At 43.2% G+C, this 20,844-nt stretch overlaps 2 protein-coding genes across 6 annotated transcripts in view; one reads left to right on the forward strand and one right to left on the reverse strand.

Annotated features, from left to right (window-relative positions):
• LOC123613410 (uncharacterized) overlaps positions 1-20,844 on the forward strand; it is a 107,584-nt gene that overhangs the window by 81,242 nt on the left and 5,498 nt on the right. Inside the window, exon 4 of the mRNA XM_074366614.1 lies at positions 19,514-19,609. The gene's annotated coding sequence lies outside the window, so the exon portion shown is untranslated. The remainder of the gene's footprint in view (positions 1-19,513; positions 19,610-20,844) is intronic.
• Positions 4,310-8,078, reverse strand: PRR15 (proline rich 15). Of its 5 annotated transcripts, none has more exons than XM_074367312.1 (3): positions 7,264-8,078; positions 6,012-6,784; positions 4,310-5,440 (listed from the first exon to the last, which is right to left on the reverse strand). In XM_074367312.1, exon 3 carries the CDS (start codon positions 5,301-5,303, stop codon positions 4,917-4,919), a length of 387 nt encoding a protein of 128 aa, XP_074223413.1. In that variant the 5' UTR covers positions 5,304-5,440; positions 6,012-6,784; positions 7,264-8,078; the 3' UTR covers positions 4,310-4,916. The 5 variants fall into 5 exon arrangements, with proteins under 5 accessions (XP_074223413.1, XP_074223414.1, XP_074223415.1 ...); XM_074367313.1 differs by lacking the exon at positions 7,264-8,078 and adding an exon at positions 6,934-7,144; XM_074367314.1 differs by lacking the exon at positions 6,012-6,784 and having other exon boundaries at positions 7,162-8,078.

Raw genomic sequence — 20,844 nt, forward strand, 5'->3', positions numbered from 1 at the left:
CTTGTTTCCATTTGATTCTAAACATGAATAAGGAGGCTCCATGCTCCCGTACAGCAGAATTACCCTGATTGTGGGGCCATTTGATAGGATGGTGACAGCACCATATGATGTGGTAGCTCAACTGCAGTTTCTCCTTCTCTCCCTCCCTCCCAGCTCCCCACCTGACCATCAGTACCTCAGTACCGACAGCTGACAGCCGGTGCCTTTGTGTTTATAGTAAACAACGAGCACTATGAGAGTTAGCTTTTACAGCCAATTGCTCACAAGAGCAGAGTACTGTAAAAGAGAGTTTTAAAGCTGGAATATAGACTCCATCCCATCATTTTCCTGAAAGTAAACTGACATCCAGATCATCCAAGATGATCATCCAAGAGCAAGTGAGAGAGAACTACGATCGATCAGGTGCTTTGGAAAACTTTGCAGGAGCTCTTTGCTGCCATCTTTGTAGGATGTGCTTGTTGACTGGCACTAGGAAAAAAATGAATAATCCAGGGTACTTGTAACTCAAGGAATAGCCCTTCAAAAAAAGCACAGGGAGGTCCTAGATGGGTCCCGTATTCCGTACTCAATTGGCATGTCAATCAGCTCTCAGGGGTAGGAGCCTTCCTCTTCTTCAATATGGACATTTCTAGTTTAAAGAGCAGAAATTTTTGCCTTGTGGGTAAACAGTCCTGTTATACATGTCAGAGAAACTCATGGATCTTTTTGTTGTAGGAGGTTATGTCAACAACTCTGATGAAATAGTTAAGAATCCATCACTGTGTCATCTGCAGCACAGTTTGGTTTGGAAGAATGGCTGAACTCCTTGTTTTGAATACCTGGAAGGATTGCTTATATCCTCTGTTAGTATTATTTGTCATGGTCTATAGCTGCTACCTTATCTATGCAAGTGGTCAGCTGTCCTCTGCTAGGGCAAGACCTGTACAGTTTCCTTACAACCTATCTCCTTAATGATGACCATCTCTCACCATGGATGCTACTCATTATGTGATCCAAATCTGCAGGGCCATCTTTTAACAAAGTGGTTGTGAATATGCTGTGTGTTCTGGAGGCAGGGGAAGAGCCCTGCACCTCCTGGCAGCCCATCTTCCACATCTCTGAGCCTGCTGGGAAATGCACACTTGATGGCTCAGGGGCAAGGTGAGAATGGGACCAGGAGTACAGAAAACAAGTGAGAAGAACAAAGTTGTGATGGAACAGCCAGCTTATCAACGACAAAGTTTGCCCTGGGCTGCATACTTGTTCCTCGTCTAAGGTACTTATTATGTTGACACCCTAAGGGTATAAAACATCTGTGATCCCACCCTCTGCTTGCCATGGAGAGAAACTCATGCTTATCCCAAGAAAGAATCTCTTACCTTTCTGTGTAATTATCACAAAATGTTCCACACACAAACAAAAATAGATTTTTTAAAGATCAGTTACCCTTACAACATCTAGTGAGCTAGCTTTTTGTGTATTTGTTCCTAGTCTGCCTAACACTTCTCAGCTAAGGAAAAATAATATTCTCTATCTCTCTCTTTTTCTCCTAAAAGTTACCATGTGGCCACTGAATATTAGTGCCCCATCGTCTCCCTTATTCCTCTCTGGTTCATCTTTTATTTGAAACTTTTTGCCCCTTTTTGTTATTTATTTCAAGCTGCCAAAATTTTCTTCTGTGGATCAGAGGAGAAGAACTATTTTTGACAAAGCTTCAGCCCATGCTCCTGTTCATCAGGTTTACAGTTCCCTTGTAAGGACTGGGCAAGATTGGCATTCTGAGTTCACATTTCAAAGCAAAAAAAAAAAATTCTAAGTGTTGTATTGAAGCAGAATGTTCTAACTGTATATACAAAATTAAGTTTCTGCCCTTGAAATGCCAGTCAGAATGGGACAAACAACAGAAGCACGAACACAAAGGGATGTTCAGGTGACCTGTAATACGAGTTACTGCTCAGCCACCAACTGCAAGGAGAGTCACGGAGGCAAAAACTGCCCTGTGCGTATAATTATCATGGTTATGAAAGCATTTAGTAAGTATGCAGCTAGATTTTTGTCCCCTTCTTTCACATATTTTGGAAGTACAGTATGAAAATTTCTTTAATGGCTTCCAAACTTGTGAGTGAAATTTCATTTGTAAGGAGTTTTAAGAAAATGCATGTCTCCAACCTAATTAACTCCAGATTTAATTCAACATTTTCCCTTTATTTACTATAAGTATCTTGAGGTTTAAACATTTGAAGAATCTGTATATATGTTATGGGAATGTAATTAATCACTTGTAGAGCACACAAATCCCAGCAAGACACTTCGTCAAAGTATCTCATCTTGCTTCTGATCCTTTCATCCCAACAATTTTGCTTGGTTTCTGATTTCACTGAATTGGGATTAAATCAATGCATTCCTCCCACTGCATAATTAGAACTGCTTTAAAACTATGTAATTACAAACCTCAGCTGCAGATTGTGCATTGCACTCATTGTCATCATTGCCATTAGCATGGTTTTAAATTCTTTCAGAACAGTGAGGAAAGATGTCATGTTAATAAGTTCCGCGGCTGTATGTCTGCTATTGATTATCTGCAGCAATTACAGACTTGGATGGGATCCAAAACTAGGCACAAAACCTGGGGAAATGCCAATGTTTTATGAATCTAAAGGAATTTTTAAGGGGAAAAAATTCTTTAAAACAGTAAAACCATGGATGAGAGAGTTAGTATACAATTTTAAAATTAGGCAATTTTGCAATCTTGATTTTATAAATGGGTACAGATCTCATCTATTGGTCTTCCTGGGAGGGGAAAAGTATTTTGGGTCGTTATCCACTCTAATTTTGATTACCTTCTACAGAGTGAAATTATAATACTTCCTGAAGGTGTTCCAAAGCCTTTTCTGACAGCTTCTGCTCTATTCACTCCCAGTGCCATGCCAGCCCACAGGCCCCTCCCTTAACCATGAACCTCTTCTCTGAGTCCAAGTTCTTGACTCCCTCCCCTTCCTTGGAGTCTAGAGATGGTAGGCCCACTTAAAATTGATGTAAAGTCTTCCTCATCCAGAACGTTCACCCTGATAAGATTTCGGTCACATATTTCCCACATAGTTCCCTTTATTTACTAGAAGTATCTTGAGGTTTAAACATTTAAAAATCTGTATATATGTTATGGGAATGTAATTAATCATCTGTAGAGCATACAAATACAAAACAAAAAAGCCTTTTCATGATTAAAAAAAAAAAAACAAAACCTCACATACTCTCTCTTTTGACGTAACGTGTTTATAATCCCCAAGTAAAAAATTTCCTTTGGAGTAAATCTTTGGTGTGTGGAAGCTCACATATCAAATGGTAAACTCTTTGATTTTGCTGGTCTCCAAACTTGAGTCACTAATTTAAATCCACTTTAGCCATTTTCATCAAGTTTCTTTGTTAAATCTCTTTAAACAATCAACATGTTTTGTTATTTTATAAATTACTACTTTGAGAGAAACAAAAAAAAACTATATATAACAAATTCAGAAGCTCCAATCAAGTTCTCATCTGTAATTATCTAAATATATTTTTATTTTATATATTTTATCTCTCTATATTATCTAAATATATATATATGTGTATATATATATACACACACACACACATTTCGGTCATTATAATTTCCTGCTATGCATCTCTAGATGTTTATAAATGAGCTGAATTATGGTGGGAAGAGGTCCCAGTGGATCTTAACAACCACAATAACTCTCTTGTGATTTGCTGAAAACAGGTGGTATTCATCTACTCTTTTACTTGAAGTTCATAATGAAAGCAGACAGGTAGATTTTTGTTAAGAATCTTCAGATTGGTAGATCATAGGCTTTGAAACTAGATAAATGCGTATTTCAGACTACAGAGATAAACTTTTGAAGCAAAGAGGGTGGGCAAAAAGCCAGATTTGCACAAACTGTGAGTTTAGTCTACCTGTTTGAACAAGTATTTTCAGCCAGTTGTTAGTAAGGTGAATAATGGACACTGAAAAGAATTATTTTTTTTTGTTAGCATTGTGACTTACTCTACTCTGTGAGGATGCACTGAAGTAAAAACAGAATTTGAGAATAATGAATTGGTACTGCTTCCTCTCTTCCTCGAATTTGGTTTGTAAATATGGATATCCAGCTAAGTGGTTCCAATCTGGTGTTGGTAGTTTCTAGAAACTTTCCAGATTTCTAGCAGCTTTCCAAGAGGAGGTGTAAGGTTACGTGGCAAATGATTAACTCTGTCACCCTGGATTTTGCAATGCCTGCTTTTCAGTAAGATGAGCTTCAGTCTTGCAATGGAAAAAAAAAATACAGAAATCACCTGAAGTCTTACAGTGCAACAATTTTAATAGTCCACACTAAAGTAGGCAATACAGTTTTGTAGTTCAACATTAAAAGCAATCTTGCCTTACTTAAAATGTTTCTGCTTAATGATGCTTCCTGCTCTCTCCTATCCCTTTCCTTAAGGTATAAGTCTACAGAAGTACTCCTAAAGTGCATTTCTCAGGCATTAAAGACAGCACTGTGATTTGCTTTGCAACAGCAAGTCCTGAATCAGAGAATGCCTTCCTCATTGGAGGGGCTGCGCAATTCCAGTTGAGCTAAGGTCTCTTAGAGAAGTACCCTTCTCACTCTCAGAGGTGATGCTAGAGAGGCCACGGGAGCTTTTTGAAAAAAAAAAATTATTCCAACTTCCTCTATGTATATTCTTTTACCGCGAATAAATATCTAAGGCATCCTTGAGTCGTGAAATATGGACCACTCAATTGACAACTTAAATTTCCAGGAAAATAAAACCTAGAGGCCTTGTGCGAATGTTCTGAATTTGGTGGGTGAGACACCAGGTGCAGAGGCGGGTCAGAATTGTCTGGTTTAGAACTGGGGTTGGGGAGGAGTGGCGGGAAGAGAGACAGTCTTGGAGCTCTCTGGCTATTGCTTACTGTCGTGGGGGTCACCAGGGGAGCCCGCCTCCTCCGAGGACCTGACTCCCTCGGGGAGCAGAGTGGCGCGCACTTTCCTCTTCTCCTTAAAGCGGCCCGAGCGCGAGATCTTTAAATTCCGGCGGCTGTTGCCCGACTTCTCCTCGCACATCTTGTCCGGCCTGTGGGGCTCTCCGGCGCCCCCGAGGAGATTGGGGTGCTGATTCTCCTGGGAACCGCTAGTCCAGTCCGGGCCGGACGGCGCGGGTTCCCCGGGGGCAGGCTGCGCGGAAGGCTGCGCGGCCCCCAGGGTGTACTTGCTCTTCTTCCTGCTGCTCGTTAGCGAAGTCCACCAGGAGCCGGAGCTGCTGCTGCTGCTGCCACCGCCGTCGGCCATGACCCGCCCGCCGAGGAGAGCGGGGCGCGGCGGGTAAGGAAGGGCCTCGGCGGCGCCGGCCCCTCTCTAGTCCACCCGGGCCCTTCCCTGGCTTCTCGAAAGCAGACTGCGGGCGGGCGCCGAGGCAGCGGCTTGTGCTGGGGAAGAAAACAAAACTCCGTTACTGGGTCTGTCAAAGTCACGTGCTTCCCTCCCCCGTCTTACGCCCTTTCGCGCCCGCCCGCACGGGATCCGCCGGGGTCCGAGCGCTCGGAGACGCACAACCCTCAGAGGGCACCGCCGCGCCCCCAAGAGCGCAGGCGGACTAACGGCCTCCAGGGCGCCATGGTCTGGTCCCAAGACTGAGTCTTGGCACTCCCGGGCCTCAAGACCTTTGCCAGGCTTCCAGGATAGTGCAGTGGTCAGCGCGCGACGAGCTTCCAGGGTAGGTGCCCGGGCTTCCGGATTAACCAGGCTCCAATGGGAAAACGGCCTGTACTTTCTGCTTGATTGTAGACGGATGCCCACAGGTGACCCACCCGGTCCAGAATGGCCTCCCCTTGAATGAGCACCCGGGAGGAGGGCGCCTAGAAGCGAGCGCGACCCCGCTACGGTGAACAATGAACATTAGACCCTTCTCAAACAGTTCTGAAATTTCCCTCAAAGGCTTTTGCTCCCTAGACTTCTGTTCCAGGATACTTTTCAATGTGATTCTTCAGGGGAATTTACCTGCCAGTAAGAGCGAGGGGATAAGCTCATGGTGTTTTGTTTCTTACACATTCTGCTTTTGACGTAACTTTTGCCTTGTGACTTTCAGAGAAGCGTGTCTAGACTTAACTTCCCTTGAAAACCGCCACCCTACTCTTCCTTTTATTGTCCAGAGACCAATCTTGCGTCTCTGCGAAGCTACCCCCGGCCGGTGGTTGAGATGAGCCCAAGAGGCAAATGTCCTCTTCCTTTAGTTCTGTATTAAAATATGCACCGAGTCTGTTTGTATTAGGCAGCTCAACTCTTGGGATTTTTGGTTACAAATTAAAGGCTTCTGTTCTTTTCCTTGCGCAATTCCCTCCTCCAAAGGAGAGAGCGCGCAACCAGTAACTCCAATTTGCCGCTTCCCAGCTTTTAAAAACAGCACTCTGCGGAGCGAAAAGGCTGTTTATTAGCATTTAAAGTATGATTATCGGAAGCGAGAGTCGTCTGCCCACTTTCTGTACTGAGTCTATCCACAACTAACTCCACGAATAAGCAGGATTCGCTGGCGCCGCGGCTTATTTCCAGGTTTCCGCTGGGCTCCTTCCCATCCTACGCGCCCGTCGCTCCTGGGATTCGCCGGCGTTGGAGAGCAAAACTTTGGCGGTGTCTGTGGTTGGAGTTTCTCCTCCCCCAACCGAGGGGAGAGAGCTGGAGCGCCTACGCGAGCCGCCACAGCGGCCTCCGCTGAGCGCAGAAACCTTGGCACCCGCTCCTTCCCAGGACGCCTGGAGGGCACATTCGGGCTGCGACTTGAAAACAATAGAAGAAAAAACGGCCTAAAGTTCTTTCCCTACGGAAGGCATCCACACCCTCAGGCACAGTTTGCAGCTGGGTTTGCAAACATCCTTCTCCCTCCACTTTATAGTATAGATAGGAAAAATAACCCCAAGTTACTCACTAGTGGTGGGTGTTCCGATGCTGCTTTCTGCCTTCTGCCCTACACTTTCTTCTCCACAATCAACTTTGTGTGCACAGAAGGACTTTGCACGAATTACTCAAGGAAAGATTGCAAATTACGCAGAGCGCCTGCAGCTAGCAATATCTCCTAGGGCGCTGGGGAAGAGCCCCAGGGTGATACCCCAGAATGGGCTCGGTCTTGTCGGACACAGAATCGCTTAGATCTCACCTGCTTAGGCTTCCCAGGACCTGGCGGCTCCGCACCTCCCTCCTCTTGGAGAACCGGGAGGGAGTGCACCTGGGGTAACCTGGAAGCCGGAACGCGACGTACCTCTACGCGGTCATGGGCAGGTCGAGCTTCTTTCTGAAAGGTGTGCCAGCCGAAATCGCCGCAGGCCAGCTAAGCCGATTGCTGTTGCTGGTTTCCTCTGGCGCCTCCAACTTCTTCCTGGCGCTGCGGCGGCGGCAGCCCAGGGCTTCAAGTGAGGTCGGCTCCGACCGAAGAGCGCAGCGGCGAGGGGATGCCAGGCTCACTGTCCCAGGTAAATGGCCAGGCAGGCTCTCCCGCTTAGTGGCCTTTCATTCTCCGGCGCGTTCCTTTCCCCGCTAGCGCCTCCTGGGAACCGCTGGGAGATGGGATCTCAGCTGCTCCCTCTGCTGCACTGAACCTTCCTACGCGTTGGTCCTCAGCGCGGGAAAAGACATCTGCCCACCTGCTGGTTATTCGCCAAGTGATTAGAAAAACAAGAACCTCGGGGCAGCTGGAAGGAAAAAAAAAAAAAAAAAAATCCAGGGGGAGGCCACTGCTGCCACAGGTGCAGGTAGGAGTGCGCGTTCCCGCCCTCCAGAGGGAGAGATTGGACCAGGTCGCATACGTGGCGCCAGCTTTGGGGTGTCTGATTGGAGAAAGACTGTGCTCCGCCGCTCGCGAGTCGAATCCTTGTTAGAGGAAACAGGAGAGGAGACCGGAGGCTAGGAGACCGAGGCTGTAGGTGGGCTCCGGTGGATAAGTGTTGCAGGTCTCCCTCTGCCCTTACCCCGATTTCTTTTTTCCTTTCCTCTCCGGGTCACCAATCGTGGCCACTCAGCTCCGGAATCTCAGGTTTTTTAACTCACAAGAGCGTTTCCATATCCAGGCAAAATGTTGCAGAGTTGCAGGCGCCCAGATTTGAAAGGCTGTAGTATTAACAAGTTCGTTATGTGCCAATTAGGCGCTGTTCCAAGAGCTTCCTGTGGATTAACTCATTTAGTCCTCCTCACAGCAACCCTAGGAGGTAGGTACTAGTATTATCCTCACGAAATACGCGAGGAGAACTTAGCTCTGAAATGTTAAACGGTTGCCCAAGGTTGCACGGCTGGTACGTAGCAGAGCCGGATTTGTACCCAAGAGGTTTGACTCCATCTCCCGCGGTCTTAACCCTCACGTTATACTGCAGCCTGCCAGGACTGGGCTCTTATCACGACTCACTGAGGATGTGAATCTCATTCCGTCAGGTCTGGAATTCCGCGGACAGCCGCCCCACCTGGGGAATACAAATCCAGCCCTGAGCTGAAAGTGAAGGGAACCTGTGGATTGCATCTAAGTTCAGGAGGCTTTTGCTCCCAGGAACATATGGGTGCTTTTTATTAGTTGGACAGAAAGGCTTTGAGATAGGACATTTTCACTAACTATGACAGAGGTGCATCTTTTTCAGATAACTATTTTGATGTTTCCTGAGCTCAGGGGTACAACTCCTCTGGAGGACTGGGTATGGAGCAACTGACATCCCAGCATCTTTGTTCTGAGGGCTTTTTCTCTTTTATTAAAGTATAGTCAGTTTACAGTGTAGTGTCAGTTTCTGGTGTACAGCATAATAGTTCAGTCATACAAACACATACATATATTCGTTTTCATATTCTTTTTCATTGTAGGTTACTATAAGATATTGAATACAGTTGCTTGTGCTATACAATATAAACTTGTTGTTTATCTATTTTGTATATAGTAGTTAGTATCTGCAAATCTCCAACTCCCAACTGATCCCTCCCCAACCCTTCACCCCTGGTAACCATGAGCTTGTTTTCTATGTCTGTGAGTCTCTTTCTGTTTTGTAAATAAGTTCATTTGTGTCTTTTTTTTAAGATTCCACATTTAAGTGATATCATATGGTATTTGTCTTTCTCTAGCTTATTTCACTTAGAATGATGATCTCCAGGTCCATCCATGTTGCAGCAAATGGCATTGTTTTATTCTTTTTTATGACTGACTAGTATTCCATTGTGTGTGTGTGTGTGTGTGTGTGTGTGTGTGTGTGTGTGTGTATAATATTTATGTATATATATAAAACAACTTCTTTATCTGGTCATCTGTTGATGGATGTGTAGGTTGTTTCCATGTCTTGGCTATTGTGTAAATAGTGCTGCTGTGAACATTGGGGTGCGTGTTATCTTTTCGCATTAGAGTTCCCTGTTTTGAGGACTTTCTGAAGTAGTAAAAGTAGTGAAAGACATGATGCTTTCCTCAAATAACTTACAATATGAAATTAATAGAAATAAATTTTTATGGAGTATTTCAGTGCATGAAATGTGATAAAAACATGCATACTTCTTATTATTAACATCTTAGCTCAGCGTTCTTGGATTTTTAAATGATATGCACAGCAGCGTGTCTTTGAAAGTGATGCATTTTCATTTATTCGTTGGGATTAGTTTTAGAGAGAAAACTTGCCATTCTAGCACTAGAACTGGACAAAGTCATCACAGTGCCATCCCATTATAGAGACGCCACTGGGCCAAGGAGGAAGACTCTTGTCTGAGGAATCTTCACTGCTAGCAAGGGGTGGAGCTAGACTGCTACATTGTTGATCAAATGAGTGAAAGGAGGAAGATATTTAGGAAAAGAAAGTGAGTCCTGCCAAATGGCTCCTCATCCAGCATGATTTAACAGAGTGCCAGAATTTTCTTAATAAATGAACATCTGCTAATTGCTGAAATAAAAACATTCATTCCTTTCCATCACTCCCATTTATATTTAACAACTTGGAATATTTCTGTGTTTCGTTGACTTGATAACACCTTCCAAATAACCCTTGCATGAGGCAAAAATGTTTAAATGGAGACATGAGGCAGAAGGGACTAAGGAGGTGCAGAATGGTGATCACTCCAGACGGAGGGAATCATGTGTGCAAAAGCTGTGAGATGGTCAGGAGCTTAGGATTTTTAAGGAGTGAAGAGAAGGCCAGTGTGATGGGAATGCAGAGCGAGCTGAGGCACCACAGGAGACAAGTAGGAAGGTGGGTGTGACCTGACCATCCTGGACCTTGTCACTCGTAGGATTTTTGAACATAATCCATTAAAGAGGAAGGGACATGGTAAGATTTGCATTTATAATATCATGGAAGCTGTAAAGAGTGGATGGTGGAGGGGACAAGGTGGGGCTGCAAGGAAACCAGTTAGGAGTTGCTTTATACAAAAGAGGAGCCTGAGTTTAACTAGAGGCTTAAAAGAGACTTTTACAACCTTCCTTGTAACTGGGAGTACCCATGTGATCCAGTTCTGACTTATGGGGCAATAAGGAAGACTTCTGGAAATGTTTCTTCCCTGAATAAAGGACAGAGTCTTCCGAGGGAAGATCATCGCTTGCAATACCCTTGATTCTTACGGTTAAGCACAGCATGAGGGTGTGCAGCAGCCGCTGTGCATCAGCGAGACAACGGGCATGGGAATAAAACCTACACACTAAGGATGAAGGGATAGGAGGATGAGAAGTGTCTGGGTCCTTGATGACACCGGTGAGCCCCTGAGGAGAACCTTGGAACCACCTATCTCCTGATTACTGGCTCAGTGAGATAAAATAGATTTCCTATGATTTAACCACAGGTTTAAACACAGTTTTCTCTTACTTGCAACCCAAAACAGCCCTCCTTGGTACAGTCTAGTAGAGCTATAGAAAAAAATGATATTGTTCAAAATGCAAAAAGGTAGTGTTGTCACCTTTTTTCCCCCTGACCAATCTGAAAAGTTTTTCATGGAAGAAGGATTTAGTAAAGTGTTTAAGTGAGGGGAAAGATTTTAAAGGTGGCAAGCGCATCTGTAAAATAAGGCATTTTCACTGAAAAAACCTGGAGTTAAGGGAATGAGTAGAGAAAGGTATGTGTATATGCACTGATGAAAAAGCTGGGGTAAACCCCCAGTGAGGCTCATCAGATTATCTGAGGCATCATGGTAATTTGACTTTTAAAAACAGTTTCAAATCAAAACAATTAAGGCTTATCTTCCTCCATTTTTGGAACCTAGAACTGTTTAAATTTATAAAAATTTTCATAAGCAAACTCATGCGAAAACAAAAAACAAACAAACAAACAAACAAACAAACAAAACCAGACTAAAAATCAGCCTCACACAAGAGGGTTGGTTAGTGTTAGACAAATATAGTTGTGTTCCGTCATAATTGATCTAGGGTCCTGCTGATTGTTTCTGTAAGAGGGACATGGGCTGGTCCTAAACTTCTGTGTTGGTCAGCTGGGGATCATATAGTGTAGATACATTTAAAAGTTGATTTTTTTTCTACCCAGTGAGTAGCAGGTGACTTTGAATGTTTACAGAATTTAGATATGCCTAGACTGGGCAATGCTTACATTTCTTTATAATATTTTTCTTGTCATTTTTTATTTTTCAAAAATGTGTTGATGGTTGGAGAAAGGACACAATTTCTTTTTTTTTTCTCTTCTTTTTTAAAAAAAATTAAATTGCTTCTTTCTCAGGTGACCCTTTAAATACAATAAATGATTATATTAAAAGGTAATAGAAAATGAATTGCTAGAGAGCACGAATTTCATACCAGGAATTAAAATAGGAAATGCCAGGTTTAGAGGTTAAACCTGGCATTTAAAACCCTAGCAAATTTGGGATTGCGTTAGAGACTGAGAAACTGATTCTCTTCCTTTAAACCATCTGTGGAGGGAACTGGACAATGGAAAGCACACGACGAGAAAATTTAAGAAATACAGATAATCTAAATGAAGAAAATAAAGATCGTTTATATTCTTTTCACCCAAGGATAACATGAGGGTGTGAGTCTTTTTACTCTGTTTGCCCTCAGTTTTCACCATTCATCTTCTACCTTTCTTCCCTACCCTCCTTCCCCCTTCCTTCGTCCCTTTCTTTTGTGGACTCTTACCTTCTTTGAAAACTAGATATGTATCTCCCACTGCCTTTTCCTTTATAGTCACCCACGTGCTGATAGTTGAACATTTCTTTCCTTCTTTCCATCAGTGTTTTTGGATTTAGTTTGTAAACTTTTAGAGAGAGGGCATTGCACCCATGTCTGAAGCTGGAATCCACTGTTCATAGCATCTCATCTTGTACCCTGTCGGGTCAACATGAATGCACACCTAGAAGTATAAAAATTACATTCACAAAATATCACTAATCATGTCCGTTACACTTGACCTAAGCAAGGCTGGCTTGGACAGTGTAGTCTTCCGGAATTCAGTCAATGCCAGCAGACTCTTTCTAATGCTCCATACCTTCTTCCTTTGTGACTCTTGTTCCTTGGGATTCTTGGATATTATTGTACACTCCTCATTTTCCTTAAAAAAATTATTTGTAAGAAAATTTAAGATCTAAGACAAGGGGCACTTATTCTAGACAGGATTTTCAAGAGCTTAGGGACACTGCCAGCCAGGACCATACACTAAGTTCATGGCTTGAGGATTCTTGGACAATTGACAAGAGACTCCCCGGAGCACCAGCCTCTAGTCACACCCTCCAGGGACAAGTCCACTTGTATTTCCCCTCCCTACCCCCCAGATCTTTTCTATTCCAAATTAACTTAATTGTCCACAAAGGCAGGTCCTGTCGGGCTGGGGAGGGAAGGGTAGACTTTCCTTCTGGGCTGCCCAAACCTTGAGGGTATGGCCCTTTGGGGGCCTACACGTATTAAGGGAAGGATCTATTAAATGCTCTTTTTGAACGAGCCCTATACTCGCTTATAATTCTGTCCCCTTTGCTCCAGGAGGCTATCAAAACTGAAGTTGTTTTGGTGCCCAATTGTTTTCAGAAAGCAGGAGAATTCGTCCAAATAACCAAGCCTTGCCACTGACAGGATTAGGTGTGCTTTAATTTTATTGTAAATTGTTTGCTTCATGTTTGTCCCCACGACTAGGGTATAATTTTCTTATTTATTTATTGTCTGACTCCCTCACTAGGAAATGAGTTCCATTTTATTTAATAATCATTTACAAAGCACTTTCTGTGTACTAGGTACAGTTCTAATTGCTTTATAAATATTAAGTCATTTGATTCTCCTAAAAGCCTTGTGAAGTAGCACTGTTATTATTACAGATGAGGTGACTGAGACGCTAAGAACTTAAGTTACTTGCTCAAGGTCACATAGCTGGTAACTCTCAGAGCCAGCGTGTGACCCCAGGAAAACTGGTTTCAGGGTCCAGGGATTTAACTAATCCCTGGGCTGTATCTCTCCAGGAGCACTAGGGCATGTCACCAGTGAGTCTTTAGGACCTAGCAGCTGCCTGGCAATAATAGTTCTTAATATTGTTGAATGCACGATTGTCCACTGCATAAATATGGATGCTTTCTTGGTTCTAATATGACTGCCTTGTCAAAAGAAGTGTAATATAAGTGGCAATGAAATAAAATTTCCATCTGGTATTACATGTAATAATAGCCTGATTTTCTTACATCCTGAGAAGCAAGTACAGTTAGTTGGACCAAATTATCTGACAAAGTTTTGCTTTTGTTTTTATAAAATTGGATCAGTGCTATCATGTCCCTTTGAAGGAGCTGGAGTTAGGTGGTAAGATGTGGAGGGGGCAGAATAACGTAATACCAGAGGATGGCTGCTGAGATTTTATTAAATATTGTACTTGGGGGAAAAAATGAATGATCTAGAGGACATGACATTTCAGAATAAGGCTCCACAGCAAATCCTGACTCTCTCAGGAAACGAAGACAATTCCACTTTATTGTTTGTTAGAGAATCATTGATCTAAGTAAAAGTCATGTGTTTCCATCCAAGGTAATGTTCTCTGGCTGGTCACCTGGTTCCAGGTCAGGGCTGGGGCGAACTAGATCCTTTAAAAGGTGACCTGCTACCCGCACTTGTGCATTTCCCTTTTTAAAGGGTCGATTTGGTTATGCTCCTTTTGCTGGGTTACATTTTCTCTTTTGTGCTTTGCTGATGTGTCAGCACACGTCACACGTGTACGGCTAGTAGGTAGATATCTGATGGAAGGGGAACATGAGTCAGGAAGGGGATCTTTTGGTTTCTTCACATGCATTAAGGCCAATGCCAAACTTACATAGTTAGAAATCCGTAAGAAATCTCTGCTTTCCTAAGTCACAGGCTGTCAGGGGAGGTGCACCAAAGTTTTGGGATTCAGGCTTCTGCGTGGTGCTAACACAGGTAAATCTCACACCGTACAGGCTCCCCTGGTGAACATTCAGGCTCACCTCTTTGCTGTTATTTTACTTACACAGTGCAGAAGCTGCTTCAGCGGCAGCTATAAACCTTCCATAATAATGGTGAATTAAACATTCTTACTCTCTGCTTTTCACTTTACTATGGGCTGGCCCAAAAGTGAATTGTGTTCATTCCACTTTTGTTTTTGATAGCCCAGCACACCTGAAAGAGAGCTACTGAAAGTCCTACAGTTTTATCTGGGAAAAATGAAGCAATTTGCTCAAGGTCACAGGACCACAAGAGGTGAAGTTACTTCGATTTGGTTTGAGTTACTCTTTCCCTAATACAGTGTTCTCCTAATATTGCTATTTGAATCTCATGTTGCCTTTTAGTTAATCATTACACCAATGAATGTTTGTTGGTATCAAGGCTATTACATCAAAAGGATAGTCATATTTTAAAAATTCTAATCAGGTCATCGTCTTCTAACTTTCCCCCTTAGAACAACGTGAAGTCGTATGTGGTTGCTTAAATACTAAAGCCCTGTGGAACCAAAGAGCACTCAAAGCTCAGATTAACACTGGCAATTGTAATTATATACATTTCTTGTGAAAAGACTTGATGGTTGGTTTGAATTACCAGTGTGTGGCTTTGGGAAAATTGCTTAATATCTTTAGGCTCTGGTTTCCTTAAGCGTAAAGTGGGAATAATACTTTCTACTTCTCTGGATGGTCGCCAAGATTAAAGCAGACAATACCTTTATTAAAGTCCCCAGCACAGTGCCTGACACGTAAGAGACACTCAGTAAATGCTAGTTTCTCCTTGACTAATTTCTTTTATTGGCTTTGTGGGGAAGTCATGTGAACGGACTCTACAGATCAATCACTTCCAAGTGCTTTCTAAAAATAATGGTGGAGAGCCTCAGAGTTCACTGTCATTACTGTTGGTTGGGGCCCGCTGGTTTTCTCCCAAGAACACAGTGTTAAATTTTACTGGCGAGTATTTAGTATAGGCAACAGTTTGCTCTGAACTGAACTTTTTTCAGGAACACACTTGATGAGTCGATCAAATCAAGCAGAAGTTTTCTGTCTGTGATTCAAGAATGCTCTTCATCCTTTCAGCACTGAAATTGCATTACCTGTCATTAAAGGAGGAAGTGTGCTCGGTTAAGCTTGAGAGCAATGTTACCAGAAAAAGGATTAACAAATCATAAGACAGAATCCTTAGAAGTAAGGTCACTACCAGACTGTGGTTAAGGCACCAGCAAGGAATATGTTTCATATGTGCTGCCCCATTAGTTCCTGGAATCTTAATATGTAACCTGCATTACTGAGTCAGACCCAGAGGAGGGAAAGAACCAGAGCATCGTGTCTCCGCTCTGTAGACCACATGGCACTACTTCTTGTTTTGGGGAATCAGTCTTGTTATCAATTTTTTTTTTTTTTTTTGGTAGGGGGAGGTAATTAGGTTTACTTATTTATTTATTCTCAGAGGAAGTACTGGGGATTGAACGCAGGACCGCATGCATGCTAAGCATGAGCTATACCCTCCCTCTGGAAATCAGTCTTTATTTTATTAAAGTAACGTATGCATACAGAATTTAAAAGTCAAATGTTATTAAGGGGATTAGAACAAATCGCAGGAGGCGTTTCTTACCTCATTTCTTCCCCTTGTTCTCTTCCCCAGTCGCTTTCAACAGTTTTGGCTTTTTATTCCTGCTATGTGCACATCTCTATATTTCTAAATAATATGTGTATTATGCTCTCTTTTGATTTATCAGTATTTGACCCCTATTAATTTCCTATTATGGTAATTGAGGACTTTGTTGTCTAATACCACCCTGCCTTCTGCCTCTCCTCTGCCATATCCCTGTAGGGTCATCTTACAGCCTTTGTTTAACTGCCTCTTCCCTGTTGGTATCAGTGTGCCCATGTAAATATTGTGCAGGCTAAGCATTATAGCATACTGAGCATTATATTTCCTTTCCTCTTTTTTGTCTTTTCCTAAAGTTAATAATAGCGTCTCCCCACCCACCCCTGCCCCCTCCAACCCTACCAATCTGGTTTTGGTTTTTTCTGGTCCTATTTCTAATTCTTTCTACACTTTTCAATGGCATCTTGGTACACTTTTCTACAAGTGCGATTATATCAATATGTATGTGTTCCATTTGGTTTTCCCTAAAAATATCACTACTGGACACCTCCTCTTCCTTCCATATGGACTGACCTCTCTCTGGCTGGCTGCACAGCCCCCTTCTGGGGATACCTTGAGTTGGATTCCCCATTTCCTGGCTTTCCAGTCTCCTTCTTTCTTGGTGGACTCTGGTTTTGATGGAACACATCTTTAGATGGTGCAGGAGCAGAAGGTATGGTGGTGGCCATCCTCAGTGTGGCTGTCTCTTTAGTCACAGTCTGGACTGTATATCATCCATGCTGAGCACACAGCTATCCTCCTGGGATCTCTTTTTTTTTACCCTTATTCTGAACAGTCCCTTTGTGCCAAAGGTACAAAGTGCTCCTTGACCTAAACGTCACACAGTGTGCTATAATTAATTCAAAACGGATCATGGGTTTTAAACGTAAAACTATACGACTTTTAGAGTGAAATACAGAATGTCTTCAGGACCTAGGGCTAGGTGAAGAGTTCTTAGACATGGCTACAAAGCACAATCCAAAAAATAAACTTACGAAGTTGGACTTCATCAAAACTGAAAAAATACTTTGGCTCCACAAAAACTTTGTTAAGAGGATATAAATACAAGCCAGAGACTAGGAGAAGATATTTGCAAACCACATATACTAAAATGTATAAAGGACTCAAGATTTAACACAAAAATATCCGGTTATGAAATGGGTAAAAGACATAAACAGATGTTTCATTAAATTGGAAATACAGATGACAAATAACTACATGAAAAGATGTTCAACATCATTAACCATTAGTGAAATGCAAATTAGAAGCACAATGAAGTATCAATATGTACTTATCATAATGACTAAAATAGAAAATGATGACACCGAATGCTGTCATGGATGTGGAGAAACTGAATCACTTACACATTGCGGGTGGGAATGTGAAATGCTCCAGCTGCTCTGGAAAACAGTTTGGTAGTTTCTTTAAAAAAAAGTAAACATGCAAATATAACCCATCAATTGCACCCTTTCCAAACTGGAAACAATCCAAGTGTCCTTCAGTGGGTGAGCAGCAAAACAAACCATGGTAAATCCATACCATGGAATACTCCTCAGCAATAGAAAAGGATGGCTTACTGAATCATAGGAATCATTTGGATTTGTTGACAGATAGCTTTTGAAGGTGGAGTAGATGTGATTGCCTACAGAGAATGCAGGGCGAGAGGCAGCCTTGGTGAGCATTCCGCGGGACTCGGGCAGTTCTAGATGGAGAATGGGCAGAGAAGCCTGAGAAGACTGGGGAGAGGGTGGTGTCACAGCAGCCAAGAGAGAGGAATTTGAGAAGAAGGGAGTGGTCAACTGTGCCAGCAAATGAGAAGCCAAGGAAGCAGAGACCCGAAGGCGCAGTGAGGGGGTGGGGCTCCAGGGAGAGCACTCTGTGGGGAGCACGGACACCGAGGCTGGGCCTGGTGGTGTGACAGCGCCTCCACACCTGCTCCCGCGCCACCTGGCCTCAGCGAGAACCAGTGAGGTTGTTGGGTCAGGCAGGCAAGCAGGCGTTAGTTTTCAAGTTTCAAAGGGGAGAAACCTGAGGCTCAGAAACGCTGGAAGCCTTAATCTGTGACCGAGCCAGGTCTTGTGGCTCTTAAGTCAGTGCTCTTGTCGGGCTCGCATGCTGCCTTTCCGCCACATCACAGCCCGGGGCAGGTGGGGCTTGGCTGTAAAAACTGCTAAAATCCTCATAACTCCCTAATCTGGTAGGCAGCAATAAGTAATGATAACTTATAACTGTGAAGAAAGGATATTAATGGTCTAAGAATTGTCATAAAAGTTTCCCATCACTGTTGAGTTTTTAGACAAACATTTGTCTTACTCTGTGCCCCAAATACTCTACTGAGTGCTGTACATAGATTATCTTAAGCCTCACAATTACTTCATGGAATAGGTACCAATACTAGTCCATTATAATGACAAGGAAACTGAGGCTTAAGAAGTAAAGTAACTTTCCCTAAGTTACACTATCAGAAAGTGGTAAGAGCCAGGATTTAAACAGAAGGGTTGCAGCCCACAATTGAAGTTGTGTCCTGGGCAATTGAACTAGAGACTTAGATCTTCAGATTTTGGAAAATGAAATATTTTGAGGCTTAATCATTCCTCCTGGATTGAAGGAGAAAGAATATGGTGAAGATTCGGTGGGTTAAGGATAACTAGTTCCAAGAAAGCTTCAATAACAGATGGGTTCAGATATTGGGCAGAACTCCAAATGGTGGTCAAGAGTCAATATGCATTTTCAGATTCTTTTGCTTCTAGAATCTCCCCCTCCTCCATCACACCAAAATACAGGATGTTTGAGTATTTGTAGGATTATTCTATTAGTTTAGAAAAGGTTTGAGCACCTACTCTATGCTAGACACAGCGTCAAGTAGGGTCTGGGGTAGAGGGGTGAGCAAAGTAGACCAGCTTCCTGCCCTCAGGAAGCTTGCAGTTTAGATGGTGTTCTATTAGAGGCAGAGTTGGTTCTATGGTTATGGGGGTGAGAGGCCTTTAGGGACCTTGGTCTACAGGTGTGGAAAGTCTTATTCAGCTCCCCATTGCTACAAATCCATTTCCCCTTCTTTGTTAGTAAATCTTGAATTTCTTCAGGTATCCAAACTCCTTGAAGAGGGTGGATTTATCCCCAGTTTAGGTGAAACCCTGATTATTCCAGACCAGCTTCTCAAATTTATCCTGCATTAGAATCACCTGGAAGTCTTGTTAAAAATGGATTGCAAGGCCCCAGCCCCGGATTCAATGAATCAGACCTGAGAAGTTGCATTTTTAACAAGTCCCAGGTCATGATGTTGCTGGCTAAGGGACCATGTTTTGTGCCACATGGATCTAAACTAATCATGGTAATCTCATTCCCCTGGCTAATGACTAGTTTAGCCATAAGTGTGCTATGCATTCTGGCCAAGGAGTTGTGAGGGGATGTATGTTGGGGAAAGATTTCCTGGCTGTTAAATGGGACTCACAGGAAGAGAAAGACACTGTCCTGCTTCTCTTTGCAGCCACCTTCCTATATGATGTTTGTCAAAGCCAGAGGGAAAAGCCAATAAACTGAGCACGATGGAGCAGAAAGAAAGACAGCACCAATCTTGGAGATGGTGAGATCTTGTTGAGATGTCCTTACTGTTTAAGCCCTTTGCATTATAGTTTCATGTTATGTGCAATACACACTTTCCTGACTGATGAATCTATGTTTTTATAAGTTAATGATCATTTCCTTATTATCTGAAGTCAGTAATCCATGCTCAAGCAACAGTCCATATGGGCTGCTGGCAGTATATTGACCTTGCCATGGATTTGGGACTTGGGACCTTGGGACTGTTCCTGACTGTTCCAAGGTGACCACCTTGACCATTCCAAGAGCCATGAACCCGTTGGCCCATAAAAACCTCATGGGTTTTTAGCATGTGACCCCCTGGAAAAGAACCCCAGTTCCCCCACTCCTCCTGCCCCCCAAATATACACTTATTCCTATCTAATTTTGCCTGTTCCTCAGACTTTTATTCTTACCCAGGTACCTATTATTGATCCCCTTTATTTCAGCTATCTGTACAGTCTGAGCGGGTCACATCTACCAGCTCATCCCTCTCTTGAGCTCCAAAACCATGTGTCCAACCATCTACAAGATATTTTTATGTGGTTAAACCATTAGCACCACAATGCATCCTGCAGACTGCATCCACAATTTCTCCCTGCTGAACCTGCTTTACTTCCTACGTTTTAGTATCTTCCTAAATATTCATTTAATTGTAAAAAACTGGAAGTGGGGGTGTCACTCATGACTCCTTCCTTTCAATTCTGGCATCAAATCAGGAAGTGCTGACAACGCCCTAAACCTCTCTCTTATCATGGCTTTTCTCCATCCCTCCAGTTGGAAGCCAAGTTCAGGTAATATCTTCCTGATTAGCTTCTGTGTCTCTGATCTTACATCCTCTGGACTATCCTCCACGTGTCACCAGACAGCTCTTTCTAAGCTTGACTTGTACTTGACACACAAGGTTCCTTATTCCCTGGCACAACTCTGCTTGTTTAACCTCCTCCTCCTTCACATTTCATGTTCTGGTTAAAGCCAATTCTACAGAGCTCTCTGAACTTCCTTGCTTTCGTGTGTCTGCAGTTGGCACCTATGTACTCTGCCTGGGGAGGCCAGGGCAAGTCTGAGCAGAGAGTAAACCCTGAATTGAGACTTGCAGGATGGTGGGCATGGCCGGCATGTGGCATCCACATTCCTAATCCCAGGAGCTGGTACTTCGGTGGGAGACCCATGTACACACAATCACAGGACTAGTGTGGGATTAGAAGTAAGTACAAACTGCAGTGGAAGGCAGTGAAG

Source organism: Camelus bactrianus, chromosome 7, assembly GCF_048773025.1.
Source record: "Camelus bactrianus isolate YW-2024 breed Bactrian camel chromosome 7, ASM4877302v1, whole genome shotgun sequence".
In the NCBI taxonomy this organism is placed as follows: domain Eukaryota; kingdom Metazoa; phylum Chordata; class Mammalia; order Artiodactyla; family Camelidae; genus Camelus; species Camelus bactrianus.

Excerpts from the sequence above, each read along its gene's own strand:
- PRR15 (XM_074367312.1), bottom strand. The coding sequence starts at position 5,303 with ATGGCCGACGGCGGTGGCAGCAGCAGCAGCAGCTCCGGCTCCTGGTGG.